Source organism: Teleopsis dalmanni, chromosome 2 (genome assembly GCF_002237135.1).
Source record: "Teleopsis dalmanni isolate 2A chromosome 2, ASM223713v2, whole genome shotgun sequence".
NCBI lineage: Eukaryota > Metazoa > Arthropoda > Insecta > Diptera > Diopsidae > Teleopsis > Teleopsis dalmanni.
In genome coordinates this window covers 65,870,781-65,889,784 of record NC_051847.1, presented here as the reverse complement: position 1 = coordinate 65,889,784, position 19,004 = coordinate 65,870,781, and the positions used below count along the sequence as shown (strand labels likewise).

Sequence of the window (19,004 nt, the reverse complement as noted above, 5' to 3'; positions counted from 1 at the left end):
AAACTACAGCCAGAGAAAGCGTAAAAGTGGCAACATTTGCGAGAGAACAGCATGGAAATGTAGTAAAAGAACTGTAAGTCTCGTCCTTAACAGCGCATTAAAAGCGCTTTTATTGCGCAATGGCAGACAGTTATTTATAACATTATTTAAAATTTTAATTCTTTTCTATATTAATATTTACATATAATATAAATATAAAATAAATTAATATCTGAGTGAATGCAGAAAGCATTGAATATGCAATAGAATTTAAAGTATCAAATAATTGAAAAGCAAAACAAACATACACTTCTTAATGTTATTAAGAGCGGCTGTAATAATTTTCTGTTAAGTTAACAGTTTTGGAATTAACAGCAGTCTATTTAAACGGTAAAGGCCAATACTGAATTTGTAATACAATCTAAAATATATTCTACATAATTGAATATAAATGGTTTTTAACTTTTTTTTTATTTTTAAATTAATTTATTTAATTTAATTGTTTAATTTCTTATTATATCATTGTTATTATTATTATTGTTATTTATTTTTATTGTTTTATTTCTTATTTAATTGAATTTATTTTATTTCTAAATTATATTTAAATATATTTTGAATCAGTTTTATTATGTATTATAATTAAATATATTATATTGAAGCTATTTGAGCCAGTGCGCTTGAGCACTTGAGCACTTTTACTCTTTCTTAATTCGAGGTATTTTCAAAACCCCTCTTTACGCCTTGATTGGATTATTGTTTATCACTTCATCAGACTAAGCAATAATTGACCTCAGATCTGCATACCTCTACGAGGAGCCTGTAACCATTCTGGTGTGTTGGTAAGTCTGTCAGGTTTCGTGAATAATTTCAGGGCTTTATGCTTTATGTATTTTTTGATGGGATCAATCTTGAGGTCCCTGGGGATGTCAGTCGTTATCAATTTTAATGTAAAATTAAATGATAATTTATTATATTTAATAGTATTTGATTTTAGTTTAATTGAATTTATTTCATTTTTTTATATATATTTCAAATAACTTCTATTATGCCTTATCTACCTTAATTGTTTATTTAATTTTACATTAAATTGTGTTTGACTTTTATTTGATTATATTTATTTTATTTTTTTTTAATTATTTTTAAATATATCTTAAATCATTTTTATTATGTATCCTGTCTACCTGAATGTAGTCTACCTTAATTATTTATTTAATTATACATATTGATTTAATTTAATTTAATTTAATTTATTATATTTGTTTCTTTCTCTCTATATTTATTTATTTTATTTTATGTAATTGATTTATATCAACTAGATTTACTTATTAAGTTCATTTGATAATTAAATTGTAGTAACAAAACAAACATAATGAATTTATTCTATTTGTTTTTAGTTTAATTAATTTCATAATATTTTTATTTATTTTAACTTATTTCACTATAAAGTTTTATATATATCTTTTTTTATTTATGTAAAATAAAAAAAAATTTATGTTTCTATTAATTTTATGTTGGTGTAATTAGTTTTATGTTAGTATAAAACTACGTTAATTTCATTTATTTATGCTTAACTTAATTTAAATAATATTAATTCAAATTAGTTAAAAATGATGTTATTAAATATTATTTTATTTTAAGTAACATAATTATATTAATATAAATTAATAAATTACTTCAATTAATATCCAATTAATAGAAATGAAATATATTTATATTTTCTTATATTCAATTTATTTTACTACAATTTTATTAAAGTAGTTTTATTTCATTTAGTTTCATTTAGTTATTTTATCTTTTTTTAATTAATGTAATTTTATGTAATTCAATCAATTTGCTTATTTTATTTTTATTAATATATTAATATAGTTTTATTTAATTATATCAAAAAATTAATTTAAAACTAATTTAATTCATGATTTTTTTTTTGAATTTTAAAAAAATAGATTTTAAAATCAGTTTAGTTTATTTAAATTAATTTAAATTTAATTTGATGAATTATAAGGCGCCTGAAATGCTTTATGTATTCAAAGTTTATTATTTTAATGACCAAATTTTATTTTTATAATTTTAAAAGGGATAGTTGGTCCATTATTTAAATAATATAACTCTTTAATTTAGTTTAAAAAAATATGTTTCATTATCGCCAACATTTTGACTATAGTCTATAGTCATCTTTAGACTAGGGTATTTATTATGTATTTATTTAATATTATTTACTATACCCATTTGCTCCAAAAATTTATGAAATTAATCCACCATACTATACTATAATAATCCATAGTATAGTTAACTATACTTTCCTTATTGAACCGAGTTCTTATTTTGCCAAATTAGAGACTTAGCCAAGTATATAAAATTGTCAAGTTAGTTAATCTTTAACTGATGATACTACAACTGGCCATTATTTAAGCTCTAGTCGGTTTTCAATACAAGGCAGCCATTCCAACCTAACCTAACCTAACTATACTAGATAAATATAAAGAACTGAAAATCAATATATCGCTCTTTCTCTGGGAAAGAGAAATTTGTCTACTAGTTGCTATATATTTAAATTAAAATGAAAAATTGATTTTCACTATGATGCCTTAGTTTTGAGATAACGTGTAACTAATTAAACCAAGCTCATACAATGGTTTCTAGTTATTGGAACTGGAAGTGATGAAATTCGATTTTCCTCTATAATATTTTAAGATAGATGCTGGGTATTCAATTTTCATAGTTGTTACAGATATTTGGATTAGAAGTCAAAAAATAACATCTTTATAGGAAAGCGTTCGGATTGGTACCAAGAAACCGATTTATTAGCTGGATAAAAGTAGTAGGTTGAACTAAACTTATAATACATATAAATAAATTAATATGATCATAATTATAATTATAATTATAATTATAATTACAATTATAATTATAATTATAAAATAATGGCACCCAAAAAAATTTTCTAACCTTACATTTTTTTATCATGATTGAGTAAAAAGTACCGACTATCTATTGCTAAATTAGTTGCTATTTATATATTATATATATAGAATATATATTTATGTATAAATACATATTTATTTACATATTTAATATATAAAGTACATACATAATACGTTAAATATATAAAAATACTTATACTAACAAAACTCCAGAAAAATATGCGAACAAAAAAGTCAAGTACGGCTTTGGATCAGTTGGTTAAGGTGCGCTGATTCTGAGCTTCACATTTGGCAGGACCCGAGTTCGAATCCTGGTACTTCCAGTCTCAAAAATAATTATTTACGAATAATTAAATACAGGAACTATTTCCAAGACCACTGATGATGGGTATTTGGCAATACTCGAAACAGCTGTATGGTCAGCCAAAAATTCAATTAATTAAAATAATATAAAAAATAAAAATTTTGTTGTTGTAGTTCACTACTGTTCGAAAAAACCTCTTTATAAATATACTTATATATTTTATATATATTCTAGTTATATATATTCTAGTTAAATTTTGAGTCAATTTTTTCCTACCTTTATTATATTATTTTATTTAAATAAACAAATTTGATATTAATAATTAATTAATAATTAATAATTAATTAAAATTAATAGTAATTAATAAATAATCAATAATAATAATAATTAATTATAAATAATGATAATAATAATTAATGATAATAATAGTTGATAATTAATTAAAAATAATAATAATTAATAATTAATTAATAATAATGATAATTAACAATTAATTAATCACATATGAAATTATTATTAAGCTTTAGATATATCAGACTCATTTATTTGTCTATAGAATGAAGTTTAGTGGAACATTTAAGATTTTATATCACGTTTATTGTTATTAATCGAAATGGCCAATAACGAAATATCGAATAATAATAATATTTCACTTTATTGTACTAAGTAATATTATTCTTGTAGTTTCTTTTACTCTATTAAATTAAATTAAGGCTTTACTTTTTTACTATTAATAATAAATAAAAAATATATCTTTGACTACATATATATAGTACGTATGACAGCTTTAACAACTGAAACTTCCTCTTCATAGTAATTAGTAAAAATTTCGAAACACCCATCTACTTGAAACTGCTGAATATTGATTCCAACTATCTTTTTATTATATATATATATATATACATAATATTAAAATTAATAACTTATTTATTAATAAACTGTCAACCTTAAAACAATAATTAAAAGTAGTTTATTAGCTTACCTCTCTTGCCATTACGACATGCCTCAACAGAGCCCACTGGTAGGGTCTGCGTCTGCCATCTGTTGTCTGCTCGTGGTAACGCCACCACCACTGACCGCATTAAAAATGAACTGTGCGATGTGAGAGCAGTGATTTTCAGAGTTCCGCATTAATTTTAAATAATTATTTTTTATTTTTCTTATTTATTTTTATTATTATTATTATAGCAGCTTAAGAAGAATTTTTTTCTTCTTCTATTTTTTATTTCTTCTATGTTAATATTTTAGTTATTATTTTTTGTGGGGGGGACAATCGTAAAAAATTTGCTTTTAAATGCGTTATTCGTTATTTTTATTGTGTGTTTTGCTTATTTATTTACTGAGTTTGCATTTTGGTTTCGTTTTTGTAGTATGCTTTGCGTGGTCCTTCGTAATACCTGACTTGCACTTTTTCTATTGCTTCTTAGTTAATAAAAATTTTGTTTTTTCTTCTGTTTTCTTTTCTTCTGCTAATTTATCCAACAATTACACTTACGGGAAGACTAAGTTTACTGCTTTTTATTTTTAATTAAATTTTCTTGATTTTTTTCTTTTTGTTTTTATCAATTTCTTTTCAATACTTGTTTAAACTATTAACTGTCATTAACCGTTATGCTTTCATATGCACATTTCTTTTGCATTTACTTCTGTTTCCTTTCCGTTATCGTATTTCAATTTCCGCTTTTGCTATTGCTCTTACTGCTTTTCCTTTGTATGTTATCGCTCTCGCTTTGAACATTTTGTTTAATTTTATCACGAACACGCTTTTCCACAATTCTGTTTTACTTTCAAACATTTTCTTAACTTTGTTCTACATACTTGTTTCTTTTGTTGTTTTGTTTTATTCGCTATTCGTTGTATTTATCAAACGTCAATTGAAAACAAAAAAAAAAAATAACAATAAAACAACAACGACAATGACGTGAATTTGGTCACAATTGTTTTTTTGTTTGTTTCTTTTTAGGAAGTTTTCTCATTTTTTCTTTTTGCTTATTTGGTATATTTATTCTATTCACAAAATTCCCTGCAATCTATGAAAATTTTCTCTACTATATTTACAATTTTTCATCCTTTTTTCTATTTTCTTTTTTAATTCATTATTCTTCTCGCGAAAGTCCTACACGCAGTTCATTTCACTACAGCATGGCAAAATGTCTGTATGTGGTGGATGTCTATATGTAAGGATGTGTGTATTTGTGCGTTAGTGTGTGCTCTTACATCTGTTTCATTTTATTGAACTCCCCACCCACCTCTTCTATTGCAAAAACCTCTATTATATTCAGGACTTATGGTCAAAAAACTACCATTTTGACCATTTTTTTACACGTTTGTTAGTTTGCTTGGGACCTTAAGTAAGGAAATATTGGATTTGATAATTCTGAATTTGGAAAACATTTCTGGATATAATTATTAGACCCATTTTATTAAAGAAAGTCTCCATCCAACTCTTTAATTGCAAAAAACTCTTTTACATTCAAAACTTATGGTCAAAAAAGACGTATATTTGTTAGTTTCACTTGGATTTTAAGTATGGAAACATTGGATTTGTTAATCCTGAATTTGGAAAACATTTATGCACATAAATATTTAACCTATTTTATTAAAGAAACTCTCCATCCAACTGTTCAATTGTGAAAACTTCTTTTATATTCAGGACTTATGGTCAAAAAGGTAACTTTTTTGAAGATGTACGTTTGTGAGTTTCATTGGGATTTTAAGTGAGAAAGTATTGGACTTGATAATTCTGAATTTGGAAAATATTTATGGATTAAAATACTTAACTCATTTTATTAAAGAAACTCCCCATTTTCTAGTGCAAAAACCTCTATTATATTGAGAACTTATGGTAAACAAAGTAATTTTTGTGGCGACGCACGTTTGTAATTTTCTTTAACTCTTTAAGTAAGGAAGTATTTAATTTGCTTATTCTGAATTCTAACACCATTTGTATATATAATAATTTAATCAATTTTAATGAGAACCTACTATTACTACTACCTACTTAAGTATCGCACCAACTAAGTGGATTTGAAGTTCAAACCCCCAAACATATTATACAACGCTACACATAAAAAATTTTTTTTCATTCCCATTCAGTGGCTTTTAGTTCAAAGTCATTAAAATAATAATAATAAATAATAAATTCTTTTATTCCCATTTAGTAGACTTCAAGTTCAAAGACCCCAAAATATGTTGTACCATCATGAACAAATTTTTTTGTCATATTGATAATTTTAAAATTTTATTTTATTTTATGGAGTTTGACTGTAAAGCCTCCAAAAAAGATCAAATTAGTTCTTAAAAAACCAAACATTAGTATGTCTCTGTATACACCTATATATCTTACTGAATCTAGATTGAATTATAAATCCCCCTTATATGTAAATCTGGATATAATGGATTTTCTTCATTTAATTATTTTCATATGAACAAATTATTCATTTTTAAAGGTCTTATATTAGATAAACCTTTAGATACCTTACTGAAATCAAGATTGAAATGTAATTGGTTCATAAAAGTTGCTTAATCCATTAATAATGATAAGAGAATTTAAGAATATTAATTAACTTCATAATGCAGTTTTACATGTTTTCAATATTCGAACTTTACTTCCCAAAAATCATTATGAAAATCTTTATATAAAACTCAGACCTCTACCTAGACTTATGAACTAATATTATCTATCTGCTACATAAATTCTCTATAGTCTGGATACAAAAAATAACCTTAATAATTAAATTATCTTACATTCAATCATAGAGTTAAGCAGATAGATAAAAAAAAAATGAATTTGAAGAACTTTCCTTCAATGCATAAACTGGAAAATAACCTCAGGTCTTTGCAACTGAGACGTTTTTTCAATGCCAGTATATATATATATATATATATAGTATATCTATAAAATTCAGTTTAAAAATTAAATAAGATATCTTAATTAAACACGTACAAGGTTCGTTCTTCAAACCCATTAAATAAATAGTTACAATCAGAAAACGTTTTAACTGCCACACAATTTTGAAATTCTAAAGAAATCCACTCACATATTATTTACAACAACAAAATACCCATAGCAATAGCACATTCTTGGAATGATTTTAAAACATATATATTAAAAGCTGTTTATTTAATTTAAAAATAAAAAAAACAATTCAAATGCCCTATCCACTCAAGCTATCGAAGAGTATTTATAGTACATATATTAGCTCAAATATAGTTTTCATAAATGCTTTATGTCTATATATACATTTACATGTAACATATTACAGAAACACAACGATATCTTTCTTTAAAGGAAACATAATTGAAACTTATTTTATATTAAACTTAATCTGATAAACATCTATCACACATAATCAGGTAATATATATATATACTTTCATACATCTAAACTTAATGAGAATTACAAATTAAATTTCAAGTTACATACATAAATATGTGTGTAATTTGTAATACTCATTAAGTTTAAACATATAAAAATATATAGAATGATATATAATAATTATTCACCAGATTTAGTTTAATATGAAAAACGTTTGAATATTGCGTGTTTGTGGCATGAATGACAATGGTATAGTTCTATAGTACGTTACATATGGAGTTAAAATAGTTTTGTAACGAAATAATTTACAAAAAACAATAAAATTAAATTTTAATTAAACAGATGCAAATCCTACAAGTAAAGTATTAAAAATTTTATTAGCTTAATTTTTAGCAACTATTTTTGAGAATGAGATACCGATAGAATGTAAAGTACGATTATTGAAAATATTAGTCCTGGAATTTATTATAAGTTCTACTAAAAATAAGTAAAATATTTAGATCTCCACGAATTTTAATGTTTATATGAGTCCATTGAAAAGGATACATTAAAAACCCAATAAAGTTTATGTATATATACTTGTGCGATAAATGTAATCGATCTTATAATCCATTGTTAAAGCTACGGAAATATACCGAATACAAATTTAACTGATCTGATTTAATATTGATATCCAGACTTTACCAACAAATCGAAGCTACTTTTAACTATTATTACTGAAACTTTAATAATTATTTTTGATATTGTATTATATAAAACAATAAAACAAATGTAAATACAAAAAATGTACTAAAATGAGCAACGTACTGAACGTTTAGAAATGTAAGAAATTTTGTAAGATCAAATAGAGCATCAAAACAAATTGTGTTAAAGCAGAAAATTCGATTGTGACCAAATGTAAATGGTGAAATAATTCTTTCACAATATCTCTATAATTCAATATTTATTTATAGATTTGAAAAGAGTAATTGTAGTCTACAATTTGTAGAGTTGTTTTTTTTGAGATATTGAAGTCGACCGTTTAATAGTTACACATTAATTGATTGATTTCAGTGATTGCAATGGATACACCACTCACTCCAATATTATGAAAAATTTTGAAGTAAATATTAAGATCAAATATTGTAACTGACTTAAATACCTCAATACTAAAGATCACTAGCAGAGTTAGATTTTATTATCCATTTAAAAACCAATCATCGTGTAGCATAAAGACATGAAACTTTATTCTTTGAAGTTGAAAAATCATCTAAAACAACATTACCGACACTGTGGGTGTACGAAGAGATGACTCATGAAATAGAGTACTCGAAAAACCTGGGGGACTCATACTGTTCTTAAATGTGATAGATCGTTGACAAAGATGTAGTATTTTCATCTGCACTTCCTAAAAGTTGTATAGAATAGTTGACCCTAGATTTGCTATTTGATAAACTTTTTAATTTTTTTTATTAGACTATCTTTTTTTTTATTCCTCATTACATTTTATTTGCTTCAGATCTTGCATCCATGAATTGTAAAACTAAAATGATGAATAATAAATAAAAGAACCTAAAAAGTTTCTATCTGCTGCTCAGGCACTCCAACCAAATAACCAACCCAGAAAACTCGGTTAAACGTGACATTTTAATTTTATTTTCCTTAACAACTTTTAAGACTGCTCTGTTGGCATGGTGCATGTGAGTTAAAACTTCTACAGAGTGTGGATTGAAACCCCTTCAAGTTTTAGTTTAAAACAAATTTAAAAAATCTTTGAAAAATGTTTGATAACTCTATCTTTGAAAAACGCCTACTACAAAATTCTAGTAGAGTTAACCGCTCTATTTAGTATCGCTAGAAACGAAAAGGTTAATGGTGGCTTAAGGACAGCCAGATAAACATTACTTAATCAACCAACTGTTTAGAATACAGGAACTGGTCTAAAAACATGCTTTAAAATATCTTTAAAAAAAATGGTTTGATAGCTCTGTTTCAGAGTTATCAAACCTGTTTCAGGAGTAGATAATAAAATATTTCCTACAGTCGCAAAAATGGATACAACAAAGAGTACATAGTGGTTTAACTGTATCTGTTATCCCTGGAAACAGATACAGTTAAACTGTATCTGGAAACTGGGAAACAGATTTCCCAGCCAGAAAAACTTAAACTGATCTACAAACTATAGATCTAGAACACTGTATCTGGTCTAAAAATATATTTTAAAAAATCTTCAAAAAATGCTTGGTGGTTCTGTCTCAACTGTTTAAAACACTGGATATTGAAAATAAAGTTTTCGTAAATGAGTCAGTCCATTGACAAATATGTAAAATCTGATCACTTTGTCTCAAACTCCATTTGTTAACCGGTTCGAAGACCAAGAAGAAGCAACAAAATTAATTTGCTTTCTATTTAAAAATATTTATAAAAAATTTTAATTTATTTATGTAAGATCTGAACACTTTGTCTCAAAGTCCATTTATCAGTATAAATTATAAAATTAAAATTAATTTTAAAGTTACCTAAAAAATAAGGTACTGGATTACTAGGATTACTAGATTATTACTACTTATATATTTATTATAAATTAAAGAATTCCTCTTCCTTATTTTTAGTTTTCATAAAAAAGAAAATAGTTTCCAAACCGGTTCGAATACCAAGAAGAAGCAACAAAATTTATTTGCATTTCTTTTTAATTTTTAACTTATTCTCTCTCCTTTCATTTTATTCCACATAATTCACAATTACTTAAATATTCTGTATAGTTTTTTTATTATATAAAATGAAATTTAATATCAAATCCTACAGCTTTCATGCATAAACAATAAAGAGCACGCCTTCATATATTCGGTATCCTAATCAAATCCATTATTGAAAGATCCTACCACGTCCGCAAAGGCGTACCTCGCTATCGGGCATAGACACCACGAAAACGAATTGCGGAATATGGAAATTAATGAAAGCACAGCCTACGTTCGCATCAAAACAAAAATGAGCCCACGTATGAAAATTTTTGGCTAATTCCTCTTAACCTCTAAATAATTTTTGGGGAATAACTGATGTCTTCTGGAATATGTAATTTATTAATGACTTTTTCGGAAGTAATAAAGTTTAATGAAATCCTTTGCTTATCAGACAAGATTTTTATCAACTTTTATCAACTTTTCTTTTCTGATTTTTTTTTTTTGCTGTTGATTATTATGTGTACGTAAAGGGAAAATGGATTTTTACGTTTAATCGCGTTTTTAAAGAAAATAGAAAATTTTCTGCTTGCACACACGCTTTTCTTCACGGTAGATTTTTCACATTTTTCCCATTGAAAACTTAATGAATTTCACACAATTTCTTTTTTGTTATATTTCATTAAAATTATTTCACAAATTATTTTTCATACTTTATTTAAACTAAGATTATCGTAGAATTGAATTAAGTTTAAGACAGAAATTTATTTAGAATTCTTAGTTCGAAAACAAACGTTTTTTATTAAACACCTAAAATATTTTTAACAACGAGAAAATTTTGACTAAAGGTAAAACACTTTCTGTCTTGCGCTGAGATGAAAACTCTTCTTTGTTTTTCCACCACTTTTGCAAATGGACCAAAATCACGTTAAAGGCAGGGAGGCAACTACGCGAAACACTGGGAAATATGTTAATGAAGAGTAGCAAAACCTCGTGCAAGTGTGGGTGGTGCGTTAAGAAGAAGAAACGAACCATTTCAATTCTCTTAAAAGTAGTTCCGAACTATTCAAAAAGCACTGGAATATATTAAAGTTTTTATTATATTAAAAATGCCTTATCGGCATTTCGAGTTGGTAAGGCAGTCGTTGGACTTGGCGTCAGAGCCGCTTTGATGTGCCGTTTAATGTTGTCTTTAAATATTATTTACGATTTCGAGCCGGTTTTTTTGCCGGTCAGAACATTTAAAACAAATCCAAACCAATTAAAAATTTAAAAAACATTCGCCTAATGAAAAAAAGAATTCTTATGCAAATATATTTAATATGACAAGACTTAATCTATTAATAAATTTTAGAATGAAAGTGTTTTTTTTTTGTTTTATTTCACAGAGTGAGAAAAACAAGTTGGGAATTTCTAACAATTTATCAGTGAACAATTTCTGTTTATAGATCAGATTAATATGCAAGAGTTTATTAAAATCGGTATTATTGAACAGCATACATATACAGCACATATTGAAGCATATAAGATCAGCATTGAGGAGTGAGGACCTTCTTCCCAAAGTCCACTTGAGCTTGTGGCACAGAAATCTTACAACCACAAAAGCTATTTTTAACTTTACGATTTCGTACAAAACAGCCAATTAAGACCTACTCAACAATGATGCAGAACTGTGGGATTAGTACTAGACTCCATTCTTTTTATTATCTTCACATCGATCTACCCTTCCTTCCCCATGTGTAAGGCAAATCGGAAACGCAGATAATTGCCTTATGAGGTCTAACCACCCCAGCAGAATCTGCATTGAGCTTAATATCCACCTTAATATGTCTCCACCTACTGCAGCAAGTGGAAGATTAAGCTAAATCCCAAAAAATCTCTTCCATAGCTCTTATTGGCCAATGCACAGATCATGTCAAAACCTCCAACCTTCTCCATCTTCTTCTCTTTATCCTAATTCTAAAACTCATCCTTCTTTCCTATACTCATACAATCACTTTATAAGTACTTTTCTGTTTCTTCTGGAAACAAAACTAACCGATCATTTGAAAGTAATCTAATAAATTCAAATGTTTATTAAAGACAATAACAAATTCTTCTTCTGCAACAAATAAAAGCCACGAGTTGATAGTGAATTTTGTTAGTCTTCATTCTAAACTCTAAGAAGAAATTAATAACACAAACATCGTAAATATGCAGAAATTCTTGGTGAGTCTGAAAAAAGATTTTAATTACTGTTTGTAAAAAATTGATGAGGAACGTGTAAAAGTAATAAAATTAAAAATTTCCATTTATATAAAAAATTGTTTATAAACAAATCAATCTTATTAACATTTCCAAATCTATTGTAAATTATGTTAAATTATGTATACAGGCGCCCAGACAGAACCGGGTCCGGTTATTTGTTTTGTAATAAAATCTTAGATAATTCATTTGAACATATTATAATGGGAAACGTGTCATGGAATTATAAAAGTGCTAATTAATCTATAATAAAAAACAAATTATAGCAAAATTAAATAATAATAAATGAATATAATAAAAAAACCACATATTAAACTATGTTTATTATGAAAGAATAGATGATTGTGTTATTCACAAGGATTCTCTGAAATGAGAACGGAAAAAATTCAGTAAAAATGAATTATAATAAAATGAAATAATAATGAAATAATAAAATACTAAATATAATAATAATAATAAAAGAATTGATAAATACTTTTTTATATAAATTATATAGCATAAGAAGAAATTGATCATTAATTGTTCTGAAGAATTTTCTAAAATTAAAAAGAAACAATATTAAAAAATAATTCAAATGAATTCAAATAATAATAAGATGAAATAATATATCAACTATATTTAAAATTCTCATTTATGTAAATAAATGGAGAAAGGATCTGCTCCCGAAGATTCCATAAAATGAAAGTCAATATAAATCGAAAAATGAAATAAAAGATTGACGTAAGAGCGTGGCAATATCTTTAGAACTTATAATTAATAATTAAATAAGTAAAGAAATATTTTGTCTATCAAGAATATATGTAATACAAAATAATATATTTTTTAAAATAAAATGTATATTATTAAAATAAATAATAATATCATATATTATAATACATATATTAAAAACACAATAATCTTAAATATAAGTGTTAAAAAATATATATTTATTAATATACATTTGAAATATTTTATATATTTTATAAAAATAAATATGGACATATTTTTGAATATTTTATAAAAAAGAAATATATATATATCTATAATATATACATAATATATAATAATATATATATATGTATATATAATATATATAAATAATGTATAATTAAAAATAATTATACAAAAGTAATCTATAAAATAAAATCATAAACATCGTGTATAACACTTAAATAAAAATTATTTTCTATATATTAATTTTTATGAAGTTTTTCAAAAATTTTTATTCATTTACAAATGTTACAAATTATAAATTTTTTTATATATTTTTTAAATATATTATTTATAAGATATTTAAATTTATTATTTATAAAATATTTACAATATATGAATATATTACATATGTGAATTAATATGTGAATATATTACAAAATCGCGGTCGCGGTGTCACATCCCATATCAATAATACACATTTGAAATAATTAATTTATTTTTTTGTATATACATTTATTAGTGTCTACTCATTATATTTAATATATAATTAGAAATAATAGTTAATCAATAGTACTATAAAATTGATAGTCATTTATAGCTTATTTTATAGAAGTTGCTGCATTTGTTAATAGATTAAGATACCTTAAGACTGCTACTATCTGAATAAGATGAGTATCTGAAGTGACAGCAACTGATTTGTGACTTTCCGGATTTGAACTTTGTCATAATACGAAGCTGAAAAGTCTAGATCATATCCATTTTTAGAAACCCCTTAACCAAGCACATCCTGGTCTTCCTTTCAAAGGCTGAGTGTTTTTTAGTGGATTAGGGTTAATTGTAGCTCAAACATCTTAATAGTTATAATGGTAGCCTTTTTTTGTTAATATTTTTAAGGATATATAAAGCGGAACACATCTTATTTACTCTAGTTTACGGATAACAAAAAAAATGTTAATATAAACTCTATAATTGACTTCGAAGCATTATAATCCTCTTAAAATATTTATAAGCAATAAGTATATAGTAATATTGGTATTCTATTTAATAGTCTTAGAATATAACTTTAGCGTAGTACCATTTGTCTTCATTAGACCTATTTTATCATAGTTAAATAATAAAAATCGACTACCTTCATCAAGGGTTCAGTGATCCTTATATCCGCTATAACAGACTGTCGCAGTTATCTGATATTATTCAGATGGTTTAGTTATTGCATTCACTCATTAGAATTTCGTCTTAGAATAAATTTATAGAATTGAAGAGCAATAACGACTTAAATATATAAGAAATAATAATATAAATAATGATTTCTTTTATAAATGATTTCCTTTTAATCCAATTTCAGATCCTTGTTGTAGTTTTAATCTGTGCCATTTCATTGATTAATGCCGATGTTGTTGCTGATCAAATCAAGCAAAAAATTTTTGGTAATATAATACTACTTTTTAAAATAAAAATTTAATAAAATAAAATAATTAATTTATCAGTTTATGAAAAGTTTCATACTAAATTCAAATTTATATTTTTTATTATTTTTTGGCTTTCAGCACAATATGAGAAACTTGGCGGAAGTTCTGTTTACCATAACGAAGAGGTAGCACATGTCATTGATGCTGCATCCTTAAATATTCATGTTTAAATCCAATTGATGGCATTATTGACCCATGGCTTTGTTAACTTTTAAGTTTTTACTCTTTTGTATTATAAATATTAAAATAAAAAATAAAATGTTTTAAACCTAAAAATTATATTTTAATTTTATAAATTTTAATAATGTAAAATCAATTAATTTCATTTAATTAAAATTCATTACAAATAATAAATATATTTTTGTTATATTCTTTCACTGTTCGATTCCTTAAATTATTCCCTTCCTCTCGTTTTTGTGCGTAGGAATTCGGTTATCCCTAAAAATATCCTTAGTGCCATTCATATCCTCCCAAATTAATTTGTATACATTAAGTTTTATTTATTTTTCATTTCTTTTGTTCTCCTCTCTTCGTATTCATTATTTCCAGAATAAATTATTACAAATTTTAATATTATTGGGTTTTATTAAAAAATAAGAATAATGGTAATAAATTACGTGAAGAACGCATGCGTTCAATTAAATTTCTCTTAAAGGATATTTAAAAATTATTGTCGTTATTGTCGGTAATGCAGTTGGAAATATTACCATTAAAATTTCAAATTATTTTTAATAAAAAAAATATTTTGATTATAATTATAATAACTAAATATATAATTTTAATTATTAATAAATGTACTACATATGAACGAGGTTTTTTTCACAATCTTTTGATAGCTGAAAAAGCCTAAGAGCCGAGATCTTTCTAATTTATATTAAATTATTGTAAATCATATTTTTTAATTTTAATTATATAAATAAATAATAAATATTTGCGCTACTGATGATATAACTATAACTGTCCCCAATATTTGCAAATAATGTCAGACCATATATAACTAAATCATATAGAACTGACTCATCTTTGTGCAACTTTTGAGACAGAACTGTTTTAATGGTTTTTTATTGTAGAATCTCTTCAATACAAAATGAAATATCTTTCTTATTTTGAATTTAATTGTCAAAATACAAAAGAAATATACAATCACAGTTTAGCTAAAAATTGTAAATTGATGGTTAAAGCAGTGTTAAATGGATGTTAGTCTCCAGTTCTCATTTTTCATATGAAGTATATTTTTTTAAGCGGAAAGATCATTTAACTGGGCAGAACTACTGATCCCATTGGTGTCCGCTTAAAAGACCGGTCATAATATTTATTCGCATCTTAGTTATAACATTAAAAAATGACTATCCGTCTTTCTTTACAGAATTTAATAACTTATGTTTTCCATAAGACTCTTCAATATGCAGAATAACTAGTACGAAATAATCGAATACATATACTCTTATAGAACAAATCTCATCAGTTGATTTTTTTTAATAAATTAATATAATTGAATGGGTTTTTAAAACTAGCTTTTAGTAAGAAAAAAACTGTTTTTTGAACTTTAAACCAGTCCTCGATTTTGGCACTGAACATCTACATATGTATGTACATATATATAAGTTTAACTACTGTTAAAGATATTTCGGCAGATTTTTTTAGTATAAACATATTAACCAATATAACCAATATTAACATGTATGTAATGTATAATCTATTTCCGTCTGTGTGTAAGTTATATGTAATTTAAGTATAATTAGAAATTTTTTGTCAATTACTTTTTGTATAAACAAATAAAAAAAAACAAAACAAAACAAAATTTTTTCCAAATTCTAAGAAAATACTATTTTTTGCACAATAAATAATTAATACTTTGATAAAAAATGTATACAATAAACATATTATTTATTCATTTATATGATTTTACTGTTATTATTATTAAAAATGCATATCATAATTCAATCAGCTGTTCCTGGCACATTTCGTGAATACAACCATTAAAGTTTTTACTACCAATTTTGACTGCATAGTTTTGACGTAATTTACATAAATTAAAATTTTTGATAAGACCCAATTTTTATGTTTATAGAATTATTTTTTATAAACAAAAATATTTTTGTACACAATAATCTTTTATAAAAACTATTTGATTACGTAGATCAACACGGTTTGGTTTTTTGCATTGTCACCGTACACAGATAAAATAGTAGTATTAGTGTTCTGCTAATATGAAACAATGCAACCCAGGTACTGACAGATAAAAGTCAGCTTGGAAACACGATATAATTTCACATTTCTATTAAACTTTTATATACAATCTATTAACGACAGCATATATCTTAAAATTATGAATAATGATTTTGAACCTTTAACACCGTCACTTAAGAACGTTATCGACCAGAAATCTTTGAAATGGATATTTGTGGGAGGGAAAGGCGGTGTTGGAAAAACGACTTGCAGGTATAAAGAAAAACCCATACAAAAACAAATTCGCTCTAAATAATTAATAATTGCTTGCAGCTGTAGTTTAGCGGTTCAAATGTCCAAAGTACGTGAATCGGTACTAATTATATCCACAGATCCAGCGCATAATATATCAGATGCCTTTGATCAGAAATTTACGAAAGTACCTACAAAGGTAAGTTAAAGAAATGCTAATGACGTGTGCTGTACTTTGCATTTTAATTCTGTAAATTTAATTTATCATTTACTATTTAATTGTATCCCATTAATGCAGGTGAATGGCTTCAACAATCTATTTGCCATGGAAATTGATCCCAATGCTGGTCTAAATGAATTACCGGATGAGTACTTCGAGGGTGATAACGAAGCTTTTCGGGTAAGCAAAGGGGTATTTCATGAAGTTTTAGGTGCATTGCCTGGAATTGATGAAGCAGTAAGCTATGCAGAAGTTATGAAGTTAGTATAGTGTTTATTAAATTGAAGGCACTTGTAAAGCTAAATCCTGTGTTACAGATTAGTAAAGGCTATGAATTTTTCTGTTGTCATATTTGACACTGCTCCCACAGGTCACACGTTACGTCTCTTATCATTTCCACAAGTCATTGAGAAAGGTCTGGGAAAATTAATGCGTTTAAAAATGAAAATTGCTCCACTTATATCGCAGTTTGGTAGCATGTTGGGCTTAACTGATTTTAATCCAGATTCTTTATCAAATAAATTGGATGAAATGCTGAAAGTTATTAAACAAGTCAATGAACAGTTTAGAAATCCGGTAAGCATATAATATTGAATATTAAACATTCTAAAGATAATTGAATGCATATTATCTACTTCCTTACATAAAGGACCAAACGACTTTCGTATGCGTATGTATTGCGGAATTTCTTTCATTATACGAAACGGAAAGGCTTGTGCAAGAGCTAACGAAATGTGGTATCGACACACACAATATTATAGTAAACCAACTATTATTTATGAAGGAAAATCAACAACCATGTAGCATGTGCTCTTCCAGATATAAGGTGCTTTATCATATCATTATACATATCCCTTTTTTATATATATATATAAAATGATTTTATTTTCAGATACAAGAAAAATATTTAGACCAAATTGCTGATTTATATGAAGATTTTAATGTCACCAAATTGCCACTACTTGAGAAAGAAGTCCGAGGTGCAGAAAATATAAAGAAATTCTCCGAAAACTTAATAATTCCTTACAGTCCTAAATAAAAATAACTTATTTGCATATATTGTGATTTTTATCGTTTTGTCGATTTGGAAAAAAAATATTTGAAATGAATCGAAAACTATATTTTTTAGTATAAAACAACTTTAATAAAATTATTCATTATACCAAATGCAATTATTTGCAGAACATCTTTGAATACCTTTAGTATATTATTCAGTTTATACAAAAGGCTAAATATTTGTTTAAACTAGTTAAAAAATTTATTTATCAAACATACACATCAATCATACTCATTAAGGGGAATTTCTTTATTAATTATCTTATTGTTTTCTATAAAACAGACGTTAGATAGATAAACAACATAACAACAATAAGTGGAATGCAAGCGGTGTTCTATAGAAAGAAACTTTCTATATATAAAAAAGTTGCATATAAAAAAGGAAATATAACAACAATTATATTTATAGAAACTTTTATAATTAAAAAAATTTTCTTTTATTATTACAGTATAATCTCGAATTCGGATTACCAAAATAAAAATATGTGATGAATAGTTGTGAA

The 19,004-nt window shown here is 25.3% G+C and overlaps 2 protein-coding genes across 2 annotated transcripts in view; one reads left to right on the top strand and one right to left on the bottom strand.

Moving 5' to 3' along the window:
- LOC119682227 overlaps positions 1 to 4,311 on the bottom strand; it is a 30,535-nt gene extending 26,224 nt beyond the window's left edge. Inside the window, exon 1 of the mRNA XM_038095599.1 lies at positions 4,187 to 4,311. Within this exon, the coding sequence (XP_037951527.1) occupies positions 4,187 to 4,198 (12 nt within the window). The 5' untranslated portion in view covers positions 4,199 to 4,311. The remainder of the gene's footprint in view (positions 1 to 4,186) is intronic.
- A 12,712-nt stretch (positions 4,312 to 17,023) lies between these two features.
- On the top strand, positions 17,024 to 18,601 carry LOC119684130 (ATPase ASNA1 homolog). The gene is made up of 6 exons (XM_038098091.1): positions 17,024 to 17,246; positions 17,307 to 17,424; positions 17,524 to 17,705; positions 17,763 to 18,021; positions 18,095 to 18,271; positions 18,338 to 18,601. The coding sequence occupies exons 1-6, from the start codon at positions 17,134 to 17,136 to the stop codon at positions 18,482 to 18,484; spliced, it is 996 nt and encodes a 331-aa protein (XP_037954019.1). The 5' UTR covers positions 17,024 to 17,133; the 3' UTR covers positions 18,485 to 18,601.
- Positions 18,602 to 19,004: the final 403 nt, after the last annotated feature.